The 17,159-nt window shown below is 35.4% G+C and overlaps 1 protein-coding gene across 5 annotated transcripts in view; it reads right to left on the bottom strand.

The window, feature by feature from the left end:
* The window catches only part of LOC143252739 (putative citrate synthase 2, mitochondrial), a 34,164-nt gene extending 25,603 nt beyond the window's left edge, over positions 1 to 8,561 (bottom strand). The window contains exon 1 of one of the 5 annotated variants that reach the window (XM_076505330.1): positions 8,398 to 8,561. In XM_076505330.1, the coding sequence (XP_076361445.1) occupies positions 8,398 to 8,445 (48 nt within the window). In that variant the 5' untranslated portion in view covers positions 8,446 to 8,561. Of the gene's footprint in view, positions 1 to 7,084; positions 7,103 to 7,316; positions 7,409 to 7,798; positions 7,894 to 8,117; positions 8,245 to 8,397 lie in introns of those variants that run through there. The other 4 variants (XM_076505331.1, XM_076505332.1, XM_076505333.1 and 1 more) reach the window with 4 other exon arrangements.
* Positions 8,562 to 17,159: the final 8,598 nt, after the last annotated feature.

Below are 17,159 nucleotides of genomic sequence, written 5' to 3'. Positions count from 1 at the left end.
ACAGACATGGCGTTCTGGATCGGGGTGAATATCCAGTTGGCGGCAAAAGTGCGTGCAGATCGAAACTGTAAAACCCACACTATGTGGGTGAGAGGAGGTTGTTTGATTCAAGAAACAAACAAGACAAGCATTAACAATCCTTTCTAAGGTCTTACAGAGACAGCTCATCAAAGCAACTGGACAGTAGTTTTATGGAGTTTCTGGATCCTTCCCATGCTTAGAAAAAGGTAGGACAATAGCCTCGTGTCAAGCATCAGGAGAAACCTTTTCTTGCCAGATCCAGTAAAAAACAACCAGAAGAACACCACAAGAAGCAGGAGAGAGATAGTGCAGCATCTCATAGTTTACATCATCAGGTCTCACAGATGTACTGCCAGACCAGTGAGAGCAAGCTTGAGTTCTACAAGTGTAAAGGGACGATTATAGTCATAGAGATCACCAGCCTGAAAGGAAAGAGGCAATCACTCTGCCCAACTCATGATAGCTAACGTGGGGGATGAATCAGAAGTGCTAGATATCTGGTAAAATATTTTGTCGAAAGTATTGGTGATGCTGTGTTGAGGTTTAGGTATAGATTGAGCAGCTGCTTAGACAATACAGTCAGTTACTGCTGCCACACAGTCTATCGATGACTTACAGACAATAGCAGGATCAAGTTAAAGAGAGAGTAGTGAAAGAGAGTCAGTTGGCCTGTTCCAACTTCCACTGGGTGTGTGAGTCAGGTGGCATTGATCATGGTCAGTCTCTCTCAAAATGACAGGAAAATGATCACTGCCCTGTGGGTCACTTTCAACCCTCCAAGAAAAGTGAGAAAAAAGTAAAGGGGAGTAGACAGGGAGATCAATAGCAGTAAAAGACTTATTAGGTGCATAAAAATAAGTATAAACACCAGTATTGAAGAGAGAAAGATTGCAATTCTAGAGTATATGCTCTATAGAGCAGTCCCTCCCATCAATATTAGGACCTCACCAGAGGAGATTATATCCATTAGAACCTCTAGTATTAAAAAGGAGGATGGCAACTGTTCGATAAAAGTATCAAGATCTGATTGATCACAGGTCTCTCCAGGAAACAGGTAGATAGAATGTATAGTAATGGAAGGAAACAACCCAAGGAAACATGGATGGCTACAGCCTCCAAGATGTATTTAGTGGCAAAAATAGAGCAGGCATGAGCTGACCAACTAGCAGTGCCACACCTTTATGTACTTGTCCATCACACAACCTGTCATTACAGTATAAAGAAAACTGCCAAAAGGTAACTTATCAGCAGGTTTCAAAAACGTTTCCTGTGAAGAAAGACACACAGGATGATAGGAATCAATCAGCACCTTGATATCTTCTAAATTAGAATAGAAAAAGTTCCACTGTATCAATATGGCAATTTTTATTTAAGTGGAGGAGAATTGGGCAGAGAGCCCTTTTGTCTTTTCTCTTTATTCTCTTTAAAAGAAAAAGACCTATCAATCTCCATGGATCCTGCCCTGGAGAGAGAGAGCAAGCAGGTCTCTGCCACTAAAAAAAGATTCCAGCATCTGAGGGCAAGAACAAATAATTGTTCTGCATCTTGGGGCTGGAGAAGAAGATGGACTCTTGGAACAGAGACTTAGGTAGGGTTTTCAGCACCAGGGGACAAAGCCAGTTTTTGTGCCCCCTCGTTACACAATTTTCCTAATTATGTAACATCAATTTGGTGCCCTCCCAATGCTGTGCCTAGAGACAGATGTTCCCCCTTGCCCCCCCCCCCCCAAGCTATGCCACTGCCTTGGAATAGCCTGAACTTGGAACCAAAGGATCATCGGAGCTGCTGGAAGAAATGGTGGGCACAGAGATGGGTGTCAACTCTTCAACTTTCTTAATCATAAAGGGCAAAAGACTTTTCACATGGTTTAAAAATGACTCTGTTGAAAGTACGGAGAGATATGTCTGCACTCCCACACTAGCAGTAGAATATAGTGCAGCAGCATATATCCTAGATGGAATGGTGTGCAGTAACTTTTGAGCCTTGAGGTAAGAAATGTTGTGAAACACTGTACCTCTTTTTCCTCCACCTGTCTAGGGCATGAACAAAAGTAAGATGGGTGAGAGTCACTACAATTACCACAAAGAAGGTCCATTTTGCACTTGTAGGTGTCATGGTCATTGCCACCACAATGAGCATACATCAAGAAACCATGTCACGATGTTTTTGAGTGATCGAATGACTGACACTGGAAAAATCTGAGAGGGTTCGGAATATAAGGCCGTACTTTGCAATTTAGATAACCTACTTCAATGGTGGCAAATGGATGTAGTGATGTAAACATCAAAATCAATACATTGATTGGCATCATAATTCCATCTTTGCAAGTGGAGATATACTTCAATGCAGAAACTCCTGGGGTAGTGAAACCAGCAAGGACCTCTGACTCAGGAATGTTCTTCAAATTCTTCTCAACAATAACTCTTCATGACAAATTCAAAGTGCCATGGAGAGTAACCTTAATGGATACATTCTCAATGGCCTTTGAATACAAGAGGAGTTCACTGTGTTTTGGAGTGGATGTTTCCACTAAGATGTCTCTAGAACATAGCTTTTTGACTGACTTTGGAGAGCCACCTAGCCTCTCTAGTCCCTTTTGAATAAAAAAAGTAAGACATTTGCCCTAACAATTTGTATGACAAAGAATGTAACATCAGAAAATCAGGTACAGGTGTTGTAGAAGGTGAAGACTGCTGTTCAGAATCTTCAAGATGTGGTCATTTACCTATGGTCTGTTTTCACATTATTTTTATTTGGGGGGGATTCATAATAAAGAAAGAATATTTTGGTTCCCCCTGACCCCACCCACCATGAAGCCCTATGACAAGACACATTACAATACCAAATAAGGACAATGCAGCAATGCCAGGGTTTTGTGAGCACTGTACCCAAACACCAGCATCAACACAATATGATTTTGTTTTGTTTTGAATTTCGTGCATAGCTACTCTAGGGTCTATCTGTGCTAGCTGTCCCTAATGTAGCAGTGTAAGACTAAAAGGAAGGCAGCTAGTCATCACCACCCACCACCAACTCTTGGGCTACTCTTTTACCAATGAATAGTGGGATTGACTGTCACATTATAATGCCTCCATAGCTGAAAGGGCGAGCATGTTTTGGTGGGATCGAGATTCGAACCTGTGACTCTCAGATTACAAGTTGAACGCCTTAACACGTTTGGCCATGCCGGACCCAGACACAATGTTCACAACACTGAATGAGAACATCCAACAGTGATACTTAGTTGACCCTCACCCAAGTGGACCAGCCAATTTACTCTGGGAGGCCACCCATCTACAGGAATTCAAGGCCAAAGTGGTGTGTTAGGGCTGGATCCCTCAACCACCAGGATCCTCTCCTCCCCTTCACAGGTCGCCATGCACAGCAAATATGTGGGTGGATCCCACAAGAGGTAAAATGAAAGTACAGAACCCCTCTGGGAGGTTTCCTCACCACATACAGGAATCCACACTGAGGGGCATCATAATAATATGGGCAGGTGTTATTTAATAAAAACACCACATGAACTAAAACACAGAAAAAGAGAGAATTCAGAATTAATGATTCAAATACACTGACAACAGGTGCTGACAATGCTGTCATGGAATAAATGTGTGTGTGTATACATACATACAGATACAGAATACACAAGACCTCCCAACAATTGTAAATTTTCAATTTTTTTAGAAACATTTTTAGAACCTAAAAAATCTTGTGATTACTGACAATATAAAAATAAACTCAACAAGAAAAGGCTTTGATAGGTTAGTCTACTTGATTTGAATTTAATATTAAAAAGAAATTTGTGCCAGAATGCATAGCTTAATCTTTCATGATAGCAATTACAATACAAAACTGATGGCACTGAACACTAATTATTTAAAGAGTTTGTTTGTTTGTTTTGGAATTTCGCACAAAGCTACTCGAGGGCTATCTGTGCTAGCCACCCCTAATTTAGCAGTGTAAGACTAGAGGGAAGGCAGCTAGTCATCACAACCCACTACCAACTCTTGGGCTACCCTTAAAGAGACCTAAACTTTTTCTTCCATAACACTGTTAAAGTTATTCTATTGAAGTTATATTTATAATTCAAATTATGTTATCCCACATGCATTGCATTGTATTTATTATAATACAAAACCATATAACATTTATTCACCCAATTCATCAAATAATCTATGTACTTTTGAAAAGTAGCAATATCTTCTTCACAGCTTAATAACACCTTCCAATTCAATATTTTAAACACATTTGTGCAATATGTTTAACATTCCTGCACTGATGTCATCAATGCAAATACAAAAGAGCAAAAGTCCTCTAACAATGATCCCTGAGGTTCCCCACTTGTAACACCAATCCAGCTTAAGGGAGTTCCATTTATAGAAACCAACTCATTTCTTCCATCCAGCCACTTTCATATTCAATGAGCAAATTTATCCTTTACACCTATAGGGATTAATTTGTTGATTAAGCCTTCTATGCATCATTTATGCTTTCTGAAAATCCAGATACCCCAAACTTACACTTCTATCTTTACATACATAAACAACAATTTTTTCAGAGAATGCCAAAAGATTAGTAAGATAAGATTTTTCCATTGGTGAAACTATGCTAACTACTAAACAGAACTTTAAACTTTTTAACTGAGTGTTTTATCAGATCTTCAGAAACATTTCCCACCACTGAGTTAAGACTAATAAACCTACAAAGTTCTGGGACAATTTTTATTGCTTCCCTTGCAGAGAGAAGTAACATTATCTAACTTAAAGTCATCTATCAGTTGCCCATTATTCAAAGGCTTACAAAAAAACCCTTTGGGAAATGTTTTTCAGCCCCATGATCTGTCATTCTTTAAAAAATTACCAATTATTTATCATCATGCTCATAATTACTTTTATTATCAAAATATTGCATTCAAGTTTGGTCACCATACACGTAAAAATGAAAGAATGAGCTATCATGAAGGTTACAAGTTTGGAGTAGTTATAGTATGGAGATAGAGTGAAATTTCTTGAGATGATTTTACTAGAAAAGGCTTAGAGAAGAATATAATTGAAGTTTTAAGTTTATACAGGACTTGCAAGTCAGAAAAATTGTTCATACAAAAAAAAAACTGTTTCCAGTAAGACTAAAGGACACAAGTTTATGATATGAAAACTGAAACTTCAGTTAAGTAAGTGTTGCATTTCTAATAGGATGACCACCCTATGGTATAATTCACTTTTTGGTGTGGTAGAACTTGAAACATTTAACAGGGTTTAAGAGGAAATTGAATGACTATTTTAAATATCAGAGTAGGATACAGGAAAAGGAGTTTCTATACACAGTTTTGAGTAGGATAGCAACATAAAATGTAATAATGTGGGCAGACTTATCCTTTGGCTATGAAATAAAAAAAAATGAGGTTTAATATTATTATAGACATAATTTGCCCATATAGCAAAATAATCAATAAACTGTTAAAACAGAAAATTTCATTCTACCTTTATCTTGGGGTAAGAACATCAAAGCTTAACTTATAGATTATAATTAGTGATGTGGTTTATTTGGAGCTGTGCAAAACTTTACATGAGAAATATCTGCACTAGCTGACCCTAATTTAGCAGTGACAGATTATGAGGAAGGAAGCTAGTCAACACTGTCCATTCATCCTAGACTATTTTTTCACCAATGCACAGAGATTGACTGTAACATTACAATGCCCCATAGCTAAATGGGAAAACATGTGATGGGAGTTTGAAATTGCAACCCTCAGACTGCAAGTCAAGTGACTTAACTACCAGACCTATATAATTAATGAAGAGTAAATATTAAAACAATCAACATTACTACTGCAGGCAAATTACTCCAAATTCATAAAAACGTACAATAATTTTTTTTTTAAAATGATTATCCAAACTCACAAACATTACACTTTATGCTATTTGCATGAATAATAAATAAAAATTCATAAAAGTTAAGTATAAATATAGGTCTAAAAGTTAAAAGGTTTGACTTCATGATTAAATGTTCAGGAGTTTGAGAATATTAAAGAAATGTATAGCATAGATCGATCTTTCTTCATATGTATCGGTGAGAATATTTGACAGGGTAGGATCATCTTCAGCTCAGATTTACTTTTTATCAGCGTGACTAGCCTTTGCAATGGGCTGATTTTAGATGTGATGAATACAGTAAATATAAGTTTTAAGGAAAGGCTTTATAAATATTTAAAGCATCAGGGCTGGATTTGAGTATATTTTTGTTATTTGAAAATGGTGGCAAGCCTCAATGGACCAATAGGTCCCTTGTTGTCTTTAAATATTATGTTAATCAAACTTAGGTATAACAGTACAGACCTATTCAGTAATACATTTTACAAAGGATAAGAAGGGATCTATTTGATCCATCTAGCTTAACTCATTTCCTATTGCCAATTTTTTTTTTTCGAAATACTCTTTTCCCATGTCCAAACCTGATCTCTAGAATACTCATCCACTTTCTTCTTAGGCCCTTCAATGCTTGCAGTTTCTACCAGCTCACCAAACTGACAAAAATCCTTTAAAACTGCATGTATAGTATTGCTGGTATAAATTAAAATAATGTAATTTGTAAGCTTAACTAATTTACAACTTATTCCATTATCAATTACCTGAAAAAACTAAATTTTTTAGTTTTTGTTTTGTAATGGATGGAATATTTTTATAACAGCAATAATTCATGCAAAAAATATTTTTAATAAATTTCAGTACAAATAAAAAAAATTTGAATAAACTTGAAAACAAGTATCTAATGCAAAATGTGTACAGAATAAACTAGTTACTACGTCTAAGCAACTGTACCATTACTAAATTTTTATGAGTTAAATGACCAAAACTGAATAAAATATCACACTTTGCAATTTTAGCATATGACCTCCTTCAACTTGTACTAAATATTTTTCTATGAATACAACAAAGCTAGGCAATTAGCGGTACTTACAAACTGATTAGATTCAATCTAATAAAATACACCATGTTATATACAAGAAAGAATAAAAAATGGTACATGTTGGTAATGAATATTGCTAGCTATATTTGCCTACTCTTTTGTCAACAGTTCAAAATTAGCGACACCAGCAGATAACCTTAATAGTGTTGTTGTAAGTCTGGTGGCGATAGGAATCAAGTGAATCATAGTTTCAGTTAAATGATTTTATAACACTGACCTAATATATTACCTAAAACCTTGTTTGACATCATATTTTCTATATATATTATTCAAGTGATTTGCAGATATTTGTAATAGCTATGACCTGGTCTTTTTTCTTAACTCACTTAGTTTCCCCATCCAATATATTAAAATAATCCTGTGATATCCAATATGTATCTTATTTTTACCGAGGTTAAAACATAACTGTAAATAGCTTTAAGTCTGGTTCATCAGATTGCGAAAGACTCCGCAAAACTACATGCATAGCATTGCAGGTACATGTTAAAATAACTTATTCCATTATCAATATCTCAAAAAAAAATTTTTTTTCGTAATGGATGGGATATCTTTATAACAGCTAGAATGCATGCAAAAACAATTTTGAGTATATTTCAATGCAAAATGTGTACAGAATAAACTACTACTAAATTTGAGCAACTGTATTATTACTAAAAAGATATATTAAAATCACTTAATTCCTGGTTATAAGTGAAGCTAAACCTAGTAAGCTTTAAATTTGAAAAATAAAAATTCATTAAATAACTAACGTATATCACATTTAGACATTTAGTGATTTACTGTAAATACAAACATTTCGAGGACATACTTTCTTCACAGTTTGTAGTGAAGATACGATAACGGGCAGTCAATAATGTAGTATCTTTTTTTTTTTTACAGTTTCACTGTTTCTGTGGTGTGCTTTGAGGTTTTTACACTCAAATTAAACGTATAAATGTTCAAATCATGCGTTAAGCTAAAAACACAGTAAAATAGCTCTAAATCGTAATAACAATACTGCAAAATAGTGAAACAACCAAAGACAGTAACAGCTGTTTTATGTACTAATCTCGTAAATGATCATTAAATGTAAAATAGTTAATTATAAATTATAATATACGCTAAATTTCTATTACTGCTATAATCACCTTTTATAAAGGCTTACGGAAAACAACCGTAACTTATAACATCTCTTTAAATTATACAATGTTTGCTTCCTATGATTCGGACAGCAACGTTGGTATGTTATAACGTTATAAACACTCAAATCTCCTAATTTTTGCAGCACGACTGCCAATCTGGTGGTACTGCCATAACTAGTAACATTAACAGAATTACTACAACTTGAAACTATTAGTAGTGCTGGTTACATTTAACAATTTACGTATATTTTAAAGTAAAAAGTATATACTATTTTCGAGTTACTACCTGAGTGTAATTACTAAGTCTGGAAATACAGCCTCGGATAAGTGCCATAACTGATCAAATTATTGTAAAATACAACATTCAGAGACATCCAACACTCTCACAGCAGCACACACCTCCACTGTGAGTATGAACCGACTCAATTCTCAGTCAGTTCATTAATCTTAACTGTCACCCGGTCAGCAGCAACATATTCAGTTAGCAAGGAAACCAGTTTAGAGAAAACGAGGTCAAAATAATAAGTGTCCGTGAAAAGTAGAAATTACAAAGCTGTAAATTGTATGAATTGTGTAAAAATACCAGTTATGTTGATGTTTTTGCAAAGCTATTCAGCGTGATGTTTGCATTCTGGCCACCATGGGAAATAAAGCCCGGATTTTAGCGTTGTAATTAATTACGCCTGTGAGTTTATCATTGACACGATTGGTGGTGAAATATTTGTTAAAGGACTGTTGTTGTTTTTTAATTTATTAAAGCATAAAGCTACACAATAGGCTCTCTGTGCTCTGCCCATCACTCAGGTTTTAATGGTATAAGTAAAAAACCATTTTGCTGGGCCACTGGGAGATTTGTTTGTTTATTTAGGATCAAGCATAAAGCTACACAATGGGCTATCTACGCTCTGCCTATCACGGGTATCGAAACCTTATGTCTAGCGGTGTGAAGCCGAAGACACACCGCTGTGCCATTGGGAGGATCTAGGAGGCCAGTTAATTACAGGAAAATTTATTTCAACCTTTTGTGCACGTAGGCTTTTAAGTAGAAACTGGAAATAAACAAATTATTGAAATAGTTAGGGAAATGAGGAAATTAGGAAACTATTTAAAAGTAGTTTGAACTACCAATCTTAAATATAGTCTGTGAAATATAAAAATAAACTTATTCTCTGTTATTCTAAGGTTAAGAGGACTATAAGTTGAGTGTGAACAGTGGGAGGAGGAGACAGGCCACTTTGATAAACAAGATTGTATTGTGTCTCTGGTATGTTGGTATGTTTTTACTCCATGTATCATTTTCAGGAGGAAATGATTTTCTGTATAGCCGTTAGATAGGTTCCCTGAATAACAAATAATCCACAACGTATATGTTATGAAATAATTATGAACTTCTCTAGGTTACTGAGTTGGTGAGAATAAAACAAATAAACTGCACACAGTGTAAACACAAATGAATAAGCTTATTATTTGCGCAAGTACAGTGTATTCACTTGATAACTTAAGAATGATGGTCACTTTTTATTCGATTAGAAATAACTTCTACCTGGCTGACTATGCAATATCATCTGCCATACTGTTTGAACCTTATGTTATCTAATTCAAAAGCAACATGAAATTTATCCTGAGTGGCTATCATTACCAGTAGCCTGTACGTTAAGTTGTAACCTTGAATAATTACCTGGATTATGTGTATCTCAAGAAGTTTCTTTCTGGGTTTCTCGTCATCACGAATTACCTGGCTTACTTTTGAAGGACACTAATGTCGACCTTCTTGCACCACATTAGTGTCATAACCTCACTAATAGGCAGACCAGGTATTATTTCAAGAGAATAAGGAACAAAGGACAGGATAACGAGTGTGGGTGGAGGGCTCGAATTTCTACACCACTGTATTTTCCTTAAAAATAAAGAATAAATTTAAATATTTTAGCTTTTTCATGGAACAAATCATAACCACCATAAAAATATAAAATAAAAGAAAATTATCCTTTTTCTTTAGCTAGAATTACTTCAAATTGTAGCAGGAAACTACGTTCGTTTACACTAAATAACTTAAAGCTCTTAACATTATACATATGTTTTTAATTAAATTTTATTGTTCAGACTGTCAAATTTTGTAACAAACCGTTGGTAAAACGTTTTTATCTAGATACATATCGTAATGCGGCCATGGACGCTCACAGGGGCAACAGGGCGTGGAGTGGAGACTAAAGGGCACTATTGCTAGGTGAAGGATTTAAAGCAAATTCACTTATTTTGTCCATGGAGCTCTTCAACAGAAATAAATATTAGTGATAGTAGAAGTAATACAATGTGTTCCTTATTTTTAAGTAAATATGTTTTTTTCTGCCTCTCCAGCAATGATTATCTCTCTGAATTAAGTAAAATGCAGGGCCTCAAACTCGCTCATTTGGTTTTTGTGATTTCTTTGTTAGTGGCTCGGTGGTTAAGATGTTAAAATAACAGAAGCACAAAAATTGAAATAAAGTTATAGACACAACACATCCTTTCTTTATTTTTTATGTTTTGACTTCCTTTCGTTTGCGTGTTGTTTAGCATAAAGTTACAAAATGGGTTAACTGTTCTCTACCCATCGCGGGTATAGAAACTCGATTTTTACATTATAAACCTTCAGACTTACCGCAGAGTCATCGGGAAAAGGGGGGTAATTTTTTTATAGTTGATGTTGGAACAGTTAAGTAGAACATAATTTCTGATGTGAGAATAGATTACAAAAAAGGAAATTATTTAATTCTGAATCTATACATGAATATAATTCTTGGAAAACTGAGATCATATTTTGGAAACCCCACAAGCCTAAGAACTATAACCATACAGTTAATTTATATTACTTAATTTTTCTAGGATAAAGGTAACAAAAAATTTCTTCTTGTTCATAAGCAAAGTACTACTGATTTCACTAACTGATAAATATTTGATAATAATAAATAATATCTTAATATGGGTAATTCCATTTACGTTCTTAAAAACGGATGTCAAATTCAGCAAATAACAATGAGTTATTGTTGTAGATCTAAGCTGAGTACACACGCCAACTACGTTAGTCCCAGCTGAAGTGAAAAACGTAATGCAAAAATTCATGCGAAAATCCAATACATATTTGTTACACATACGGTCTAAAGAGAAATTCTTAATTAAGCAATACAAGTATAAAAAAAAAGGTATGGTTTGAATTTCGCGCAAAGCTACACTGCTAATTTAGCAGTGTAAGACTAAAAGAAAGGAAGCTAGTCATCACCACCTACCGCAAACTCACGGGTTACCCTTTTACCAACGAATTGTGGGATTGACCGTCATATTATAAAGCCCCCTCGGCTAAAAGGGAAGCATGTTTGGTGTGACGGGGATTCGAACCCGCTCCCCTTAGTTTACGAGGCGAGTGCCTTAACCACCTAGCCATGAACTTAAATATAAGTAAGATTTTTGAAAAGAGAAGAAAATGAGGTGTTTATGAACTTTTCGTGTAAAGCATCATTTATTTAAGTCGTCGATTGTTCAGCGTTTCATGTTTGATTATGGCATGTTTTATGTACTTGTTTTGGTTAGAGATTAAACTTCAAAAACCATTTGTATTTTTTCTATAAAGTTGTTAATTGTTAATTTGTTTATATTATAGTGTATTTTGTTACTAGCAAAAATACTTGGCCTGGCATGGCCAGTTGGTGTAGGTGCTCGACTCGTAATCTGAGGGTCGAGGGTTTGAATCTCCGTCGCACCAAACATGCTCACCTTTTCAGCCGTGGGGTCATTATAATGTGACGGTCAATCCCACTATTCGTTGGTAAAAGGGTAGCCCAAGAGTTGGCGGTGGGTGGTAATGACTAGCTTCCTTCCTTTCAGTCTTACACTGCCAAATTAGGGACGGCTAGCGTATATAACCCTCGTATAGTTTTGCGCGAAAAAACAACAACAAAAAAACTTTTTTTTATAAATGGTACTTTAACAAATACATGTGTATGATTATTGTATTGTTATTCAGACTGTGGTAGTTTGAGTGATATTAATTTGAGTGGATTATTAAAATCTCTTTACCAGCAGTTGCTAGCAGTTTAACCCACTGGCTCAGTTGGGTAAGTGTTCGTTGGTAGTCTGAGAAATCCCGATCTCAAATCTTACACTGTTAAGATAATAATAAAAAAATCAGAAACTACTATGTATTAGTTCATTACAAGAACAGTAACGCAAAATATTATTATAAACTAATAAGTGTAAGTCTTTTATCTTGAATAGAAATATCTTTATTTTGAATTAATGGTAATTAGTTGTTTGTTTTAACAGTTTTGTTTTACTTCAATTACTTATTACATATTATTTAATTTCAAATTAACAGCTTTTACAGTGAAAAAGACTTGTGTTTTTTAAATTGGTGCGGCATTTAGATCACTAGTAAGATCACTCTTTTTTGTGTACTTGAGAATGGTCAAACCAGTGATTACGATTGTCTTACAAGGCTTCTCGCTAGTACAGCGGTATGTCTCCAGATTTACAACGCTCAAGTGAGAGGTTCGATTCCCCTCGATGGGCTCAGTAGATAGCCCAAGGTGGTTTTGCTATAAGAAAACGCACATTGATGTCTTATAAAACAATAATAACAAACACAACTGTCTTCACGTGAGATGGTATGTTGTTGCACTAGTATAATCAGTAGTGATTTTTACAAAGAAAATCATTTATGTAATATTGAATTTACTAGCTGATTAATTTCTGTACCTAGTAGTACCCTCAGGGAGAATAGCATAGAGTCTGTGTTCGATTTTGGCTCTCATATTCCACCCATCAAAGGCCTCTTTCTCTTTCTCGTGTGTTGTATCCGCTTACAATTACCAAACCGGAGACGGATAGTCATCAAAATAGGCGTGCTACTCTAGGGCACCAGGAAGTAACATGGAGTAAGGTCTTCGCTAAGCTTTGGCTCCCGATGTTTTTCCTGTGGTTTAGAAGAATAAAATTCTCGGTAGCTATTATATTTGTTTTCAACGATAAACGCTGTAAATGATAATGTATTATCAATAAACAAATAAAAATGAAAAGGCTGTACTTTGCGTGTTGAAAACCTATTAATATTGACTAAACTACGAAACAGAACATTACTTTGATTTACTTATTTTTTTTCTTTGTATTGCAGAGTCTTGTTTGTTTGGTTTGGAATTTCGCACAAAGCTACTCGAGGGCTATCTGTGCTAGCCGTCCCTAATTTAGCAGTGTAAGACTAGAGGGAAGGCAACTAGTCATCACCACTCACCGCCAACTCTTGGGCTACTCTTTTACCAACGAATAGTGGGATTGACCGTCACATTATATACCCCCACGGCTGGGAGGGCGAGCATGTTTAGCGCGACGCGGGCGCGAACCCGCGACCCTCGGATTACGAGTCGCACGCCTTACGCGCTTGGCCATGCCAGGCCTTATTACAGAGTCGGTGTCAGCCTCTTCCAAGTGACGGGTAGGCTAGACTAAAAATGACAGGGGCAGGGTGCATTCTACATCTTGTGGGAACTCACACCATAGTATGAAGTAAGTGAAAAAACCTTAGCTTCAAGTAGTTTTCGTTAGATGTGGGAGTTACTGATGAAGCTATGACGTATGTTACTGTAACTTCAGTCCAAGCCGTATACTTTTACTTCAAACTTACAAGTACATGTCTCTGTACTATAAGCACACATTGCTATGATAGTGTAATATTATAGTGTTATATCTTACCTTACTTAGTGTGTACAATAATTATCGAGTCCAGTGTGTATTATGCATCTGTGTTTTGCTACTACAAAAGTAAATACAAAATCACGCTTCGACTTTGAGGCCGCGGATACATTATAAGGGTGACGGTAAAATGCTGTTATTTGTTTGGCCAGACAAGTGTTGGTTGTGGACACTGTTAATATTTAGTTGACTTCCATCTAAACAAATATACAGGAATTGTTGTTTTGATATTTCCACTTTTTCAACCAATCACGGCACCTAATTATTTCAACTCGTTGGTTTTATTTCTGACAAAATAACTCTTGAATATATATAAACAACAGCGGATAGAAACAAACGTATAACTATTTTTGTGATTTTGAGTAATAAAATATCATTTAAGTAGCTTAACTTTGATCTAATCGAAAATTACTACGATATTCAACACGTCGTTTTATTCAAGAAGTCTGTAAAATAACTAAATTAAGTTCTTACTTGTAAGTAAGAACAAAAATTGAATAAAATCAATCCCAGTAAAAGGACGAAAAAATAAAGTCAAAGCTTTATTTTTATTATTATTTTAGAAGTTTGCAGCACACATTCTTTTTCTGTGGCAAAATAAAATATGATTAATTAGACTATCAGATTCTTTGTGTAGGTTGAGTGCTATTCCACAATCTAGTATTTAAACTGATTTCCTTCCCTTTAGTCTTACACAGCAAAATCAAGAACGGTTTGTTTGTTTTTGGAATTTCGCACATAGCTACTCGAGGGCTAGCTGTGCTAGCCGTCCCTAATTTAGCAGTGTAAGACTAAAGGGAAGGCAGCTAGTCATCACCACCCATCGCCAACTCTTGGGCTACTCTTTTACCAACGAATAATGGGATTGACCATCAAGAACGGCTAGAACAAATAACCCTCGTGTAACTTTACGCGAAATTCAAAACAAACTAATCGATTCAATAAAACTAAAAAAAAACAAACAATATAAAACAAATGCGTGTCTGTCCCTGATTTTAGCGTTGTAAGCTCGTAGTCTTACCGCTGTCATACCGAGATCGTAATTGTTTTGAAGTGAAAACTACAATATTATATAAAATGTCGGGTAAGCAAGAGACATCCCGAAAGGATAAAGTAAGCCCATACGTATTACATTTTCAGAAATAACGACAGCTTATAAGAAATTGAATTACTAAAGTGAAAGTACGAAGGCTGTTAAGAAAATAGTCAAAATCAAAGAACAAGTGTTCGAATTTTCGGTAAATCATAAAAAAATTATATTGATAATTTTAGTATTTTCATAAAAAATGTTGTATACGTAGTTTTAAAAAACAGAAGAAATTATTTCTCATATTTAAAGGAGTTTTTCAGTTTTGGGAAAATTAGGCTCAAAATAAATATTCTCTACCCCAGTGGCTCAGCGGTATGTCTGCGGACTTACGACGCTAAAAACCGGGTTTCGATACCCGTGGTGGGCCAAGGACAGAAGCCCATTGTGTAGCTTTGTGCTTAATTCAAAAACAGCAACAACAACAAATATTGGCTAAGATACGATTTATATTCGATAAAAAATATAAATACAGCCTATCGAGAATAAAACTTTATTCGTCAAAATAAAACAAAACAGGTGTAATGAAATAAATAGAATTATCTTAGTGAAAAAAAAAGAACACGCATTCTTATAGTTTGTTTGTTTTGGAAATTCGCACAAAGCTACTCGAGGGCTATCTGTGCTAGTCGTCCCTAATTTAGCAGTGTAAGACTAGAGGGAAGGCAGCGAGTCATCGCCACCCACCGCCAACTCTTGGGCTACTCTTTTACCAACGAAAAGTGGGATTGACTGTAACATTATAACGTCCCTACGGCTGGGAGGGCGAGCATGTTTGGCGCGACTCGGGCGCTAACCCGCGACCCTCACATTACGAAGCGCACGCCTTAACGCGCTAGGCCATGCCAGGCCCGTCCTTATAGACGAAAAACGCAGTATGAGAAATGTGACTTTAAAAATGTAATAATATGAAAATAATGTGATACAACACACACACGCATGAGAACATAATATAAGCCATTTGCATTAATTTAAATTATAACACACTTATTTAAACACTGCAGACTTCCTTTTAGGGTAAAACAAAATATTTGTAAGAGTAAATAGAAGTTCCGGGCTATCCCAAACACAATATTGCTTGTTAGAAGTTTGTTATAAGATAGGCTATTCGTGCTCTTTCCGCACTGGTACCATGTGTGGAATCCCAGAACCATTAACTGAAATCCCATTTTATGATAACTTACAGTACGTGTAATATGTTTTCGCAAATCGGATTCCAATTGCTATAAACAAATACTTTTAAAAATAAAAATAGGAATAAAAACGTTTAGTAATTGGGAAAAATGGAACATAGAAAATTGTATTAATGGTATACTATTCTGATAAAGTTTGGCTGACAAATATCTACTAAAGTTTTGTTGCTACTTCAAGCTGAAAATTAAGGTTCAAGTACAACAGTCACGATGAGTTTTACAGTTTTGACTTCATAAAACGGTATTTTAATGAGGATGTAAACGCTTTTTGTTTGTCTGTTTTTTGCAACTACTTGAGAAACAACAGAGGTGTCACATAGGATGATGAATGACAGCAGGAAAGAGTGAGAGGGGTGGAATTTCAAAACTGTAAACAATACATTTTTTGAAATCCCTATCCCATCTTTTCACCATCAAACACATAGAATTGTTTCTGCACAAGGCAGTCTAGACTAAGTGTCATTCTGGGTGGAAATACAAAAGTCATGCAATGATAAGGTCGGAAATTAGGACTAATGTATTGGTTGTAATGATTTTATTAACGGCTCCTTATTTAAAGCGTAAAATTAAACATTAGTCAATTAGGAGCCGTTAATAAAATCATTACAACCAATACATTAGTCCTAATTTCCGACTTTCCATTTTTGTATTTCCAAGAATAAATATGCAATAAAATCTTAGAAGTTGTTGCATATAACAAAATCAAAAATAACGACAACAGCAAGGTTATATAAGGTATAGTAGTAAGAAAAAATAAACAGGGCTCTCTTTGGAAGTCCATTATATTAGTAAACTGATTAAAACGTGCTTTAAAAGACTTGTCACACTTTGAACTTCATTTTCTGTACTTTTTTTCTAAATGATTCACCAAGCGGCCTTGAAATAAGTGATTAGGTAGAAACTTTGTGGCAAGCGAACAACTGTTTTTTGTAATGCGTGTTTTCTTATATTGTTTGAATTTCGCACAAAGTAACACGAAGGCTATCTGCGCTAGCCGTCCATAATTTTACAGTTTAAGACTAGAGGGAAGGCAGCTATTCATCACCA

This window comes from Tachypleus tridentatus, chromosome 6 (genome assembly GCF_004210375.1).
Source record: "Tachypleus tridentatus isolate NWPU-2018 chromosome 6, ASM421037v1, whole genome shotgun sequence".
Lineage (NCBI taxonomy): Eukaryota > Metazoa > Arthropoda > Merostomata > Xiphosura > Limulidae > Tachypleus > Tachypleus tridentatus.
The sequence above is the reverse complement of the archived record's forward strand: the minus strand, read 5'-3'. Positions and strand labels throughout refer to the sequence as shown.